General features: G+C 37.3%; 1 protein-coding gene across 1 annotated transcript in view; it reads right to left on the minus strand.

The window, feature by feature from the left end:
• SUGCT (succinyl-CoA:glutarate-CoA transferase) overlaps positions 1–14,335 on the minus strand; it is a 311,211-nt gene that overhangs the window by 190,131 nt on the left and 106,745 nt on the right. Inside the window, exon 10 of the mRNA XM_058812181.1 lies at positions 2,065–2,136. Coding sequence (XP_058668164.1) covers positions 2,065–2,136 — 72 coding nt within the window. The remainder of the gene's footprint in view (positions 1–2,064; positions 2,137–14,335) is intronic.

Genomic DNA, 14,335 nt, shown 5'->3' on the forward strand with positions numbered 1-14,335 from the left:
TAATCAGACCAAACCTGTCACAGGTCAGGATGTGCTACTTCAATACTTGACCACGATGAAACGCATTTCAGCCAGCAGTGTTACAAAGTTTTTCTTCAATTATCCAAGTCCTCAAACAAGCTACGTTAGTTGTCACTAATTTTGAAAATATCACAGTGAATTATTCCAGATTTTTCTTTCTGCTTGCCTGAGGAGATCGAAGCAGAATGTTTGCGATAGTTGACAGCTTGAGCCAGCTGTTGCATCTCTAGACTATGTGCCTTCAGGGCAACAGAGCACCAACTCAGCTCAGAAAGATTCTTTAATAGCAATTCCAGTGTTTGAAATAGTTCTCTCTGTATTTACTAAAGTTCACTAGGGTGCTGCAGGCCTTCCTGTAATAAAGTTCTTTTCCCCTATTACCTTTCCCTCTTCACACTAAGTTCCAAATCACCTTTGACTTAGCACAAGGCATATCTCTAATCAGTATTCATTCCAGCATTCCACTGACTTCTTCATCATTTTATTTTTTGGGCAATGTAACAGCCCAAATCCATACCTATAACAGCCTGATAAGGGTAAAAAACATTCTTTATAGAAACAAATATGATAACTGGTGTATAGAAAAATCTAACAATTACTCAAAACTTGAACTACTTCTTCTGCCTTTTTAATCCCTTTGAAATGTAAGCAATTGTCATTTTTCCATGCTCTGTACCTCTTATATTCAATTGTAGGAACACTAGAACACATTTATCAAGATAAAAAAGAAAAAACCAGCCTGCAGACCAGTGATAATATTAATCTCACTTAATATTCATCCTATACATTCTGGGGTAATACAAACCATTAAAATCTTGCTTCATCTTCTGGAGTTCCATTCACTCTTTAATGATTACAGAGAGAATATGTAGCAACAAGGCACACTGCAATTCTCTCAGCTGCACCCTAAAGTCAGGTAAAGTGCATGGTCTAAAGATTTAGTGCCTGATTGCTCACATCAAGAAGTCAGAACCTACTGAGATGGATCTTCAGCTCTATCTTACTCGAGGATTGCAGGATGACAAACATTTGCTACATAATTCTTCATTTTAGATGATAAAGCACCAAGAAGACATTCACAGCTATGTCCCGGGACACTCTGGAAATATTTCCCTTATGAGATAATGTGTCTTTGATAAAACTGAGTTGTGCCAGGTAGACACTTATTCAGCTATTAGTCTTCCTTCAATATTACGATAATGATGACTGTAGTAGTCAGACACCTTTTTGAAGAAAACCCACTGAGCAAATTTTGAAGAGGTTAAGAGTCAACTCAAGGTGAAAGCAGAACCCCTCCACATAGCGAGGTGAGGATTCATACCCCAAACTGTACCAAAAGAGAATCAAAACAGCACTGTCCTCTTACTACATATTCCAGTTATTAGTGATGAACTTCCACAGAAATGTGAAATATCTGACATGAACAAATGGAGGAAAATAACGGTCAGTTTCCTGAGTGTCATTAATTTATGTTAAATATCCAATTTCCTAGAGTAAAAACACAATGGCCAAAATAGCTAGAGCTGTAATTTTTTGAAATGTTGTCTGATGCTATATGCAAAAATTCTCTTGTCCCATCTTACATGTTATTGGGGTCTTTTATTTGGAATGTTGATACATTTCATTTAGAAAAAATATTTTTTAAACATTGTTCTTCAACATCATGTCTCTGCACCACTCCAAAATCAGCCCAGAGTCCTGTAACTTTTCTAAGTTCTTTTCTAAGTCCACAAGTTTCTCAGTGAGCACAGATCAGCACGTGCTACGGGCTCTAAAGGACAACGTGCTTGGGTAATGATTTAAGTAGATGAAGATTAAATCAGATGTGCACAGACTTCAAAAGCAGCACAGTACCTACAAGTTTTAGAACTGGTATGTTCTGAACTCAGAGTCAGAACAGATGCAGGGTTAGAATACTCACCCTGTATTTCCATACAGAAAATAAAAAATTAATAAACAACCAGAGATAATAAAGAAGAATCAGCATCTTTAATTTTCCTAGTAAGAATGGAAGCTATTTCTGTACTCTTGCCTAACACACACCTTGCACACAGTGACAAACTGATGATCATTTCCAGCTCCCACCACGATGTAGCCATCCTTGGTCTTAAATGCCTGGAAGAACAAAGACAGGTGATAAGCTGTAACTAAACTATAAAATATTAGCATACCTTTGAAGTTAAACTATGTAAATAATGTTCAAATGACTTCCTTAAACATTTCCATTCAGACTCAATCTCTTGTTCTACAAAAGTGTTCAAAGTCACCCATTCACAAAGATGGATGAGGCCCTTTCTGAATTTTTTTTCCTAGAGCTGAGAAGTCATCTTGGTTAATAGTTTATTTGCTAAAAACGTGTCATGAGCTACCCTTAAACTTAATGTGTCCCACAGTCACAGGACTGAGGATTGCCATGATGATGTTTACTTGCCAGGAGGTAAGTATATACTATTCAGCTTCACTCACACTGACTCAGAGCAGATGTCTGCACTGAAATGTTACAGATCCTGACCAAACACACCAAAATATAATTGCCAAATAGTAACTAAAAATTAGGAACTCCATGGGAATGAAAGGGAGAGACTGCACCTTTACAGCTCTTCAGCTGGAGATAAGGCAATCTCCTTAGTCAGTAGTCTCAAGACAGATCTCATGGAGGAAATGGGACTTCTTGTCCAACTTTAAAGATGTAATTTTTACTTTTGACTTCATTACAGTGACCTTAGTGGCACATTTCATGGTAAACACAACATTGAACTGGGTAGAACATAAAAGCTTTCATTTCAGTCTAAACCATCTCACTTAGATTTCCACTGGAAAAAAGAAAATCTGTAATTGGCAACATCCTCAATTTTTTTCCATTGTGTTAGGGCATCTTCTAAAACTGGATAATGCAATTCCTCTTTTCTCCACATGTCTCTCTTATACAAAGGTGTATAACTGCAGCTTCAGTCATACATAATACCAGCCCAATTTTTGAAAACATTTAGGAAAAATTCTTTCACCATTAATTTGACTTGAATGTAAGGGGCCAGCACAGGCTGGTGCACTAATGGTGGTAAGAACTTGCAATCCTTTCTTGCAGGAGCAAATCTAATCTTCCATTCGTACAAATCTTTCTTTTTTTTTTTTTTTTTTTTTTGTCTTTTTTAATGAGCTATCATGTCCTCATTTAAAGGTGTGAATTTTCACAATAAATTTTGGTAAAATACCACACAAATGTAAGTCCTGGAATGGAAACACTTTAAAATTCTTCTCATGCCACTGTGGCTTATTCCTCTTCAAAGAGAGCAATATGCTATCTCAACTTGGAATCTTTCATATAGATACAAATACGTTCACTAAGACTCTTTTACCACCTGGTATAGTCCAAGTTTTAAAATTGCATGTGGACAATCATGTCCTCTGAAATGCAGGTAACTGTGTGTCAGTGTTAAAATATCACCTGTGTGCTCTTTCTATGTTTCATTTCATGGTAAAGAGTATTGTCCAGTCATAAGGTTTAACAATTTATTTTTCATACATTTAATTTAGTAGTTCCATCTAAGATAGCAAGCAAAGATAAAATTCAGCAAACAATTAGTCCCAAGTATGAAAGAAAGTACCACTGACTTGGCCCCAGTACAGTAAAAGTTTAGCGGAATACATCACATAAAGGTACTACATACTTATGCTGAGAAGAGCAGTAAGCAAAGAAAAAAGATTGGAAAAAAGAATACCAAAAAAATATTTGTATGCAAACATATAGACATTTCTTAGCTAAATCTGTTTATAAAACCGTCACTCTAAAAAAATAATGGCAGACCCTGGTAAAAGAGTATGTAAGACTCTCCCTCCCAGTAAATGGGAGGCCTTTGGTGGGAATAATTATGAATTAAAACTGTCTGAATAAACTTACTACCTTTAGTTACAGGCAAAATCTGTTTTCTGAACACCCTGTCCAAATCATGATTTTTCTTTGCTGATGTTCAGAGTTTTAAAACCAGCCTCATGCAAGTCACACAAATTATGAGTCAAACGCTGTATGTATCAGTGTGCCTCTATAACACAGAATAATTTTTATTGGTGCAACCATCTACCACTTCCTGTAAACACAAATCAGAATTCTTTTGTACATTCTTTTAAACTTCTAGTCTGGATGCCTGCTACAGCTTACAAAGCATATGTCATATGTACAGATCCTCCTCCTCAGCACTCCAAAAAGTGCTTCTATTGGTACTGTGGGCAAATATTAGAGAGTTTATTATTTATCAGCAACTTCTGTTGAGACCCAGGTCTCCGTAAGAAGGCTGCAATCACACAATAGCTGCTGCATACCACTGTGAAGCATGCATCTGTACCCACTGGCTGCCCATGCAGCAGCGGAAGTCACTCTGAATTTAAGGGCCTGGTTATTAGCATGTGTGCTTCAGTTGCTTTGTGGAATGTGTGGGAAAACTGATTATTCTTAATTGCACTGTATGTCTAAAAAGCTAAAATAACAATCATGTCATCCTTACACAAAAAAAAATGGTATCATAATAAATGCAGCAGTGTCTTTTTCCATGAAGCTTAACTCAAATGTCTTCAGCTGCTATTTTAAGCTTCCCATTACAAAACAGCTGATTATTTGCCAGTCATTGCTGCTGATAAAGCAGAAACTTCTAAATGTTACTAACATAATGTTGATGCCAACATTTAAGGGTGACAATGGTTTTATTCATCACCCATGAATGTACACACACTACAGGTTGCCACAGGTTACCATCTGGTCACAGAAAGCTTCACAATCTTATTATACAAAGGAGAGTAAGGGCAAAGTGCAGACAGATTTTAATGAGATTTTGTTTTGATAAACTGCTGTCCATCACATCTAATCATTTCACATTAGTGCAATAAAAGGCACTACACACACAAGGCAAAAGTCCTTTTCCTCTTCCCTTTTCTTCTGAAGAATGAGGCCTTCTGATAAGCTTCTTCAGAGTACAATCATGAGTTAACCTGCTACTCCCATGAGGTATCTTGAGCAATAGCTCATCATTTGGTGAAGACAAGAAACAAATACTAAGCAAAAAATTATTAGAAATCTTATTCAAGGAAAAGGCAGAGAAAGATTGTGAGCATTTTGTGAGCAAAAGGTGTAGCTTTTTCAGTGTAGTGCAAAAACTTGAGGGTTTCCAAGAAAATAGCCTGTAAATTCTCATTGAATGATATCTAGTACATGACATCAACACATGCATGTTCAAAAGCAGATCTCAAGGTCCAGTGTGTATGCATCACCACCTCACACTGTCAAATGGATGTTCCAGGACCTTATTAACACTCAGCACTTTTCCACCTTTGATCCTAGAACACAGTGTATGCCTAAGATACTTTGTGTATTAAAATACTTTAATTTCCCTAAACATGTGGCATGTAAAATCTATCCACCTTCAGGAATGTTTTATTGGTCTACAAGTATTCTCCAAATCCAAATATGTTACATAGACTACACAATAAAGATGCAAGCCAAACTTAGGTTAAGTTACTACCAGAGCAAGGAAAGACTCGCTGAGATAATGAAGCCAAAAAAGCCTTTCTTTCCACTGCTCTAAGTCATACCCTTTCAAAATTTGCCAGCTTTGAAGGCATTAATGAAAGACCATTGATCTTTGTATTTATTTCCTGCTTTATGAATTTTAAGTCTATATGTCCTATGGCAATCATCAATCATACACACACATCTTTGCATGTGTTTCAATTTGGATGTTGATTCCACAAGAAAAAAAAACAAAAAAACCACCCAACAACAACAAAAAAACTTTAAAATATAAGAGACCAGTCAAAAAATATGGCAATTCCAATAAAATTATCAGAAGTCCAAGTCAGTTTTTAAGTCCAAAACATGGTCATCAAAACAACTAGAACATTTGCAGTTGTGTATGGCAATGGTCCCCTTCATCAGGTATTTATAGACATTTATAAGAACTCCTTGAGCCTCCTCTCTGACCTTTTAGGCTAAACAGTCCTGGATCTCTCCTCATATGAAAGATGCTTCAAGCCCTTAATTATTTTCTTGGCCCTTCACTGGGCCTGATTCAGTATGATCATGTCCTTGTCCCAAAAGCCCCAGAATTAGACCCTGTTGTGGATCCACAACTGGACTGAGTGGTTATTCAGCCTCAGTGGTGCTGAGCAGACAGAAGGATCACCTCTTTTGACATGTTGACAATTTTCCTACTCATACAGATGAGAATGATCTCTTTGTCACAGGGACACATTGCTGGCTCATGTTCCATTTTTTGTTCACCAAGGTCTCCAGGTCCTTTTGTGCCAAGCTGCTTTCCAGCAGGTCAGTCTCAGTCTGTACTGCTGCATGGGTTATTTCCTGTCATGTGCAGGACATCATATTTCCCTTTGTTGAATTCCATTAGGTTCTTGATGGCCTGACTCTCCAGCCTGCCACAGTCCCTCTGAATGGTAGCACAATGTATCTTGGTAGATCATGTATCAACCACTCTTCTCCATTTTGCACATTCCACAGATTTTGGAGGCCAAACAATACTTGGAGAGACCAACAGAACAAAGTATTGGGTTTTTGAAATTGTAGAATTATTTCATATTTAGGAGAGGTTAAAAGGAGGTGTTAATTATCTGAAAAAGTGTTATTATAAACAGGCCAAAATTTACCATATTGGCCTGTTTACTGATAATGGCTGTCAATGGTTGAAATATTTGAAAGTTTTCAGACCTCCCCTTGGCAGAACATTTGTACTACATCAAATGTGGTAAAAATTATGCATAACTCATGTTTATGAGTTTTCTTATCTCATATTCCAGTGTGAATAACAATTAGGATCTGTACAGATACTTAAAATCCCTTTTCATTGAGAATACCTGATGTTAGATAACCTTGGATTTGAAGTATCTTTCAAGACACTGCTGCCTTTTGAATCATAAATTTGAATAGTAGCATCCCTAAAAGCACCCAACTATGAATCATGAGGGGAACAGTTGAAGGTTATGGGATAGTCAGTATGTATTGGCGACTTCTGGAAAAGGACTTAAAGGCACTTAAATTTTTGCATGCATTCCAACTGCTCTGGGTCTTATAGAGCAAGAGGCTTCAAATGGCATCATCAAAACAGCTTCCTTAAGATTTTGGGATGATGGTATCCTTGAATACAGGCTAGATACAGTATTTCTGTAAGCTAAGTGTTTGCCAGCACAACAGGCAGCTCTCTCTTATGGCATTACAGCAGAACACTCCTCTGAGCTCCCTCCCAAGGCTGACATAGGAGCAAGCAGCTTCATGTGGAGGCTGAATGAAACTTTGGGACCAGTTGGGAACAATGCAGAACAAATGCACTTTATTGTGAAGTCTTAAACATAACACCAGGAAAAGCCAAGCCAGTATTTAAAAACAGAGCTTTGAAACATACCATTAACATTTTTTTAAGAGATTGCTTTTCAAGCATCACTCCTTCCTCTCCACTCCATTTTCTCATTTACAGAACCATTGAGACACTAGGTGACCATACACAGGTCCTTGTTTACAAGATTGAAGTACTTCCCTGGCATTAATGGGTGTGGTCAAACAGAAGAGCCGGTCTCTTGCAGGCTTGGAACCACAGTTGTATTGCATAATTGGTCGTCAATTAGACTTCGAAGTTTTCCAGTGCAATATTCAATTCAATGTAAAGGTCATTTAAGGACAAGCATTATCTAGTCTTAATGCAGATTAAAGGCTACAGTTAAGAAGGTGATGTATTCAGAGTTTGACTGATCTGTGCAGGCTCCCTTGTCCTTCCAACCAAATGTATCGATGGTATGTGTTGATTTTTCTCTCTCCAAACCAACCTAATGCACTACAGTGTAGGAGATTCTCAGTTTTGCTTCAGATCCAGAATCATTACATTCCTTACAGATGGAATAAACTTTACACATAATTTCTTTATCTTTACACATTAGTTTGAATAAAACATCAGCTGTACCACAGAACCATGGAGGAGTCACATTCTTTTTTCTTTCAAGGGAACGGCACAATCCTTTCATAACAACTTAATATTTAATTACTGTAACAAATGGGAACAAGACCAAGAAGTGTGGTCAGTGGTAGATCTGAGCAATACATATAAACCATAAAGACCACACACTTTGAAACTATTTGCCTACTTTGCACTCTCTTCCAGTGAAAGCAAACAGTAAAAATAAAAAAATGTAAATTTCATGGACTGGATTAATGAATGCTGAATGTTCTCACCAAGCAAACTGAAGAAGGACATTCCACACAAGGATTTCACTTTTCCTCTCTGATCTTTCCAACCTACACTACTTGTGTCTCACTTCCCTACCACATTGCAAGGCATGCTACCTTGCACCTTTACAGTTGTCAGTCTACCAGACAGATTAGCATTAACAATATCTGCAAAAATTCTCTTGCCAAAAAAAAAAAAAAGTTTGACTGGATGCCATGAGCTCCTAGGAAAGGTGTTTATGGCAAGAGTGGGAATGATTACTTTGGTCCTGAGATGAGGCAGAACACCGGCACTGATGTAAGGAAGGCACACTGCAGACTACCAGCCAGGCATACGATTCACTTCTGCAGAACCTACTACTCATTAGACAATTTTCCTGATCTGCCTTCAAGTTCCATATATGCATGAATCCAGAAAAAAGTGATATTGTCTAACTGATACACAAGAAAAGATGATTAACACAAAAAGTGCTCTGATTGCACCTTCCTGAAAGGGGCAGCAAAGTTTACACAAAATCACAGCATCAAACATATCTCCATTAGGCAATATAGTGTATTACTCTCAACACTCCTTCAGGAAACAGAAGAGCTTAGAACTGCTTTCCAGACCATGTCATGTTTTTACCCAGTTCTTGCCTAATATGATAATTATAAACTGCTGGAAACAGATTGCATCCAAGGCTTCTCCAATCCCAGCTCACTGTCCTAAGAAACAGGTTGGAGACAGGATCTCTCTCTCCCTCACTTACTCTTCATCTGGCCATAAGATATTTGCACTGTTCATTTCCCAACTGACTAGATGCAATCCATAGGTCAGTAACCTAAAAGCACCAGCTGGACAAACTACTTATCAAATAGACTTTTACCTCATATTCAATAGTAATAGAATGTTAACGGTGCATTTCATTCCCTCATGCTTTCAGACTTTTCTCCAGAATATCTCAAAGAACATATGCTACTAAGGAAATGAAACCATTTACTTAATTTTCTAATGAAATATACATTTAGCTTCACCACCCAAAAAGACATTTAAAAACTCCTGTAAGAACAGTGAACAGCTTTAAAGTGGGAAACTTGTCACTTTCCCAAACTTCAAAAATTTTAAATACCTAAACTATACCTCAATTAAAAATAAATTATCTGGTACTGTAAACTGGCATTTAAACTGTTTCTTGCTGTTGAAAAATATCAGGCACAGAATCACATTCTCCATTGCCACATTAGTTTTCCATTAGTTTTTCAACAATGAAATTACACACACACAGACGCACACACAAAATAAATAAACTTTAATCACAGTATCACACTGGAGCCAGTGTAATTAATGTTGTGTCAGCATTTCCATTTAAGCCACTATTTTCAAGAGGTTTATAGCACAGCCATAAAAATGCAGTTAGGTTGAAATTAAGCAAACAAGGTCTTATACAGCAAGTAACATTCAAGTATATATACAGACAGCAGCCAGTTACTACTTATATGGGAATTAAAATAGACGCTTACTGATTTTAAAGGGCACTGCAGAGCCAGTTTTTAAACAATATTTTTCTCAACATTTATAATGTCTCAAAAGCCTGAATCCAAGCTATGTTTCCTTATTCTTTTTTCTTTCTCACACAATAGTTCACACAATTTCTTCCAATTTTGGGATTGAAAGCATTGTATTCTTGTTTCACTTTCAAAGCAAAAGAATGCAATGAAAACATTTCTTTTGAAAAACAACATACATGACCACAGTTTGATCCTGATACAGGCCTCCAGGCATTGGTGATGCGGAAATGACAAATATTTCTTACATCTTCCAATAATCATAAGCTATCATAAGTCTGGAAGATTTGAGTACTCAAATATGAGGTTTTAAAAATGCTATTTTGAATGCAATTCAAAATGAGGTCTTATTTCTGTTTTTAGTAGAACTCATCAGAGCAGGATTTGTGTCACTATTTCTGTCCCTTTTCCCTCTCTACTCGTTGAAATTAAGTGTTGTAGTGGTACAGTTTCCAAAGGTGCGTTTTATAATACTGACCACCTATTTGACTCATACTGAGTCAGGGACCATATTGAGTCCTGCAATCAGTCTGGGATTTCAAGCTGCAGATGACCCAGTGCAGGTAAACTAGAACTCAGACTGGGCTGGCAGTGCTATGAACTTAAAGGTTTCAATAATTTAGTGTCCTGCTATAAAGAAGGCTCTTCAAAAAACGGAGTGAAATAATTTGTTTTTCAACAATCAGTCAACAGAGAAGAGCAAGGAATCAAATCCACAATGATGCTGGTGAAAATGAGAAAAAACACCAATGGTGACACAATTACAGGGGTGCAAAATTGGCCAGGTTTCACAATTTGGCACTTCCATAACTTAAAATAAACAGCAGTCCTGTTTGTAAATGGCCATTTTGCTGCAGAGAGCAAAACTCCAATCCATTCTACTAATGTGCTTTTCCCCTATTTTACTCATCTTTCTCAATAAATATATCTGTAAAATATTATGTGATTCTATTGACTCCTCAGTAAACAAAGTACAGTGAACTAAGGATGGATTTCAAATATTTAAACCTTAACTCTTTAATATTCTTGATTTGTGGTTTCAAGTCAGACTCATTAAGGTTTATTGCATGCAGTCTGTTTTAGTTTAAAACACTAATTTATCTCTAATCAAGGATTTAAATATTGAACTGGCCAGACATCTAGGATGCACATTATTTGAAGTTCTGAATGTGAGCAAAAAATTCATTGCCAGGCCATAAGAATAGTGCTGGCAAGATCTATTTTAAAAAAAATAGAAAAATAACATTAGATAAGTGGAATGCTTAATTTTGTCTAAAAAAAGGTCAGAACTGCACTCCCTCTTAATTTTCCTGTAAAGTTCTATTAGGATTCTTTAAAACTACAGAATTTAGACTTCTGTTTTCTCCAGTATTTTTGTAATCATGTCCTTTAGTCTGAAAAAGATTGAAATTTAATATCATATTACTGGAATTAAAATTCTATCTTCCCAAAATTTAGCATTATTTAAATTTTGAAATTTTGAAAATCACTACAATTAGAAAACAGAATATTATGCCTTTTTTCAACTTATATTTTCCCAGCCAATATTTAACCAATTTTCATTCTGTTACCTAATTTGTCAAATTATCTACTGACAAAGAGCTGCAGTGGAAGCTACTATACTAGTTTTTATCACAGATCTTCAGGTCTACAGCTTGAAAAGGACTTTTGCATAACAAACACAATTGTTCTTTACAAAAAACATGTTCTGGAGAATCAACACACTATAAGTGTGCTTCTATTATCACACCCTGAAATCTACATCCGTCTTTATACAAAATCTCCTTGCAGCCCCTTGTAGCCCCAAAATCTGATGGACATAGGTATGCCAGTAAAACTGTGTGAAAAGACAATAGGAGGAGACAAAAGGAGAAGTCAAAAATTCCAATTTTCAAAATTGATCCCATATTTTTCCCCTTCAGATCTGAAAGGAAAAAACCTTTTTTAAGTTTTCATTCACAAGTACTCATGTGTTTCTTTAGCAAACTTTTCATTCTTCTTAATTGTTACATTTATTTTGAAGTTTCATCTTGTCTTATGCTGCCAAAATATTTTTTGTTGTTGTTGCTCTGGGTGGCTGAGGGGCAGCCTGTTTCTCATACTTGATAGTATGAACACCCAAAGGACAATCCTGATTTAATAATGAGAGATTCATAGGAGTTTGAGCTTACTTAGGGCAGGATTCAGACTCTGAAGACCATCTAGAACCACAGAGTTTCAATTTCTTGGCATGACCAGCAAATTTACTTTTACTGTCAATCTAAAACCTTACTTTTCACTTTCCTAAAGAAAAGCCCAATTGTAAACCAAAGTGGTGAATTCAAAGGTTCAGGACTATATGTACCTCTGCCAAACACTGTTACATCAAGAAAAGCACAAGATTACTGCATTTTTTTTGCCATAGATAATTGCCATAAACTGTTTATTTTAAGTTATGAAAGTGTTACATTTTATACAGCCAATTTTGCACCCTGTTACTTATTATGTCCACATTGATATTTCTGGTGATTTTCATCAGCATCAGTCCTAATTTGATTCCTTGCTCTTCTTTGTTGACTGGCTGTCAGGAAATTCACAAATTCTTATTCCATTTAGGTTTTTGAAGGGCCTTCTTTGTAGCAGGACAGAAGACTGTAACACCTCACTGCACCTGTGGCTTTAACAACTGACAAGTGAGCGTCAACACACACTGCTTCTGCTGCAGTCTCTAGCAAAAAACACCATTGCTTCATGCATTTTCATAAATAATAGTTTAGAGAAAGTAACCCAAAGCAAATATACATGGCATAAAGTTAAATTAGTTTAGTTAATTTGTCACACGTAGCCAAATAAGTTTAACACTATCTGGCTGCTGCAAACACCACAGCACAGTCACATTACAGTCTACGTGCAAACAGCAAAAATCTCCTGTAAGGGAGAACATCTCTTAAAGAGTGAATGAGTCTTGCCACAGAAATGTTCCCAGCTGCCAAGGGCCCCAGCCTGGTGACAGTGAAGGGATGGTGCCAGCAAGTCTGGAGGAGCAGCCTGGCACCTGACCTTCCTCATGCTTTCTCCTCCCTCTGCCGCATGGGCGAAGTCAAAGGGCTAGTCTCCTAATGATCCAGATGGCCTTCTGGTGACACTGGGCTTGGCATCAAAAGGGCAGCAGCAAGCCCGGCACACAGACCTGCCATTGTGCTGGGAAGGACTAAAATGGGCTGCTGGCAGAAGCTTGGCCTGCTCTTGCACCCCTGATGACAGCCTGACGGGCTGCCCGCCCACTGCTGCCTGGAGCTGGCTATGAAATGACCTTTCACAGAAAAAGGGTTCTTGTCCCTAGATTATATGGAGCTGGTATCTGATTGCCTCACCTGGGGAGGGGGAAGAAGGAGCAAATAAGGAGAAGAGGTGCACAGAGTAACAAGGGCACTCACTCTTCCTCCCCACAGCGGGCTGATAAAAGCCTATGGATGTTTTAGACCCTCCTTTTAAAAGTATCAAAAAAAATACATAGAGTAACAAAATACATTTAAATCATTGTACTAATTAACACAGAGACAGTTTCAGTAGTAGTGGGATTCTGGTATATTTAATTTTCTTCCAATATACGTTTCCTTTCACAGTTACAATGCTTGGGCATCTTATTAGACATTGACGAAGCTGTGCTTTTAAGTGGGAAGGATGGCTGCTAGAGAAAATTATGCAGGGAGGCATACCAATTTTCACATCAAGTTATGTACTGAAGCATAAGATTTTGGACACAAAGAATGTATTTCTCCAGCTACTTGATCTGTCTTTTTCTTTTCAAAATCTGCACAAGTTAAAATGCACTGAATATGCAAACAAAGCAACCTTAAAGAATGCAAAATCAACTAAAATGAGTGAGGCATATGGTTGTGTACTGGACTTCAGCTTTCAGATGACTATGAAGATCCTATAGAGTAATATTTGTTTTCCTTTCACATACAAAGAAAAATTTGGGTTTCAAATATATAAAACATGAGGGTGGTCTTCCCTCAAAGAAGTTTAAAACCCACTAAAAATCTTTTTGGACTTAAAACCCGAAGAATAAACAGGATAAACAGAATAAACAGGAAGTGTGTGGTGGTATATGATTGCCTACCCTGAGAGCTTGGGCATTTCAAGGTGTGGGCTAAATAATTTCTGTTCATTTATAAGAAACTCTGCAGGAGTATCAAGGCCAACTCAGAATAAGAATAACTTCCACTTCTAGTGGAAGGTGTTCCTGCCCATGGCAGGGAGTTTGGAACTTAAAGATCCTTAAGGTTCCTTCCAACTCAAGCCATTCTATGATTCTATGAAAACTGACCTCACATTTGTCCTGGCTTTCACCAGATTGCAGAATGTGAACTGAATGTGAACCCTAAGAATCTTCCTGAGTTTCCTGAGCTGCTACAAGTACTTGTAAAATGGGATCCAGAACAAATACACCGCTAATAGCACCCAGGCTGGGATCTAGGGTTACTTCAGTAATACCTATGCAAGGAGCATACATCCCTCTGAACAGCAGTGCTCCTCTCCAACTTGGATGTTTTGAAAACCTCCTGCTGC

The sequence above is a fragment of the Ammospiza caudacuta genome, chromosome 1 (assembly GCF_027887145.1).
Source record: "Ammospiza caudacuta isolate bAmmCau1 chromosome 1, bAmmCau1.pri, whole genome shotgun sequence".
In the NCBI taxonomy this organism is placed as follows: domain Eukaryota; kingdom Metazoa; phylum Chordata; class Aves; order Passeriformes; family Passerellidae; genus Ammospiza; species Ammospiza caudacuta.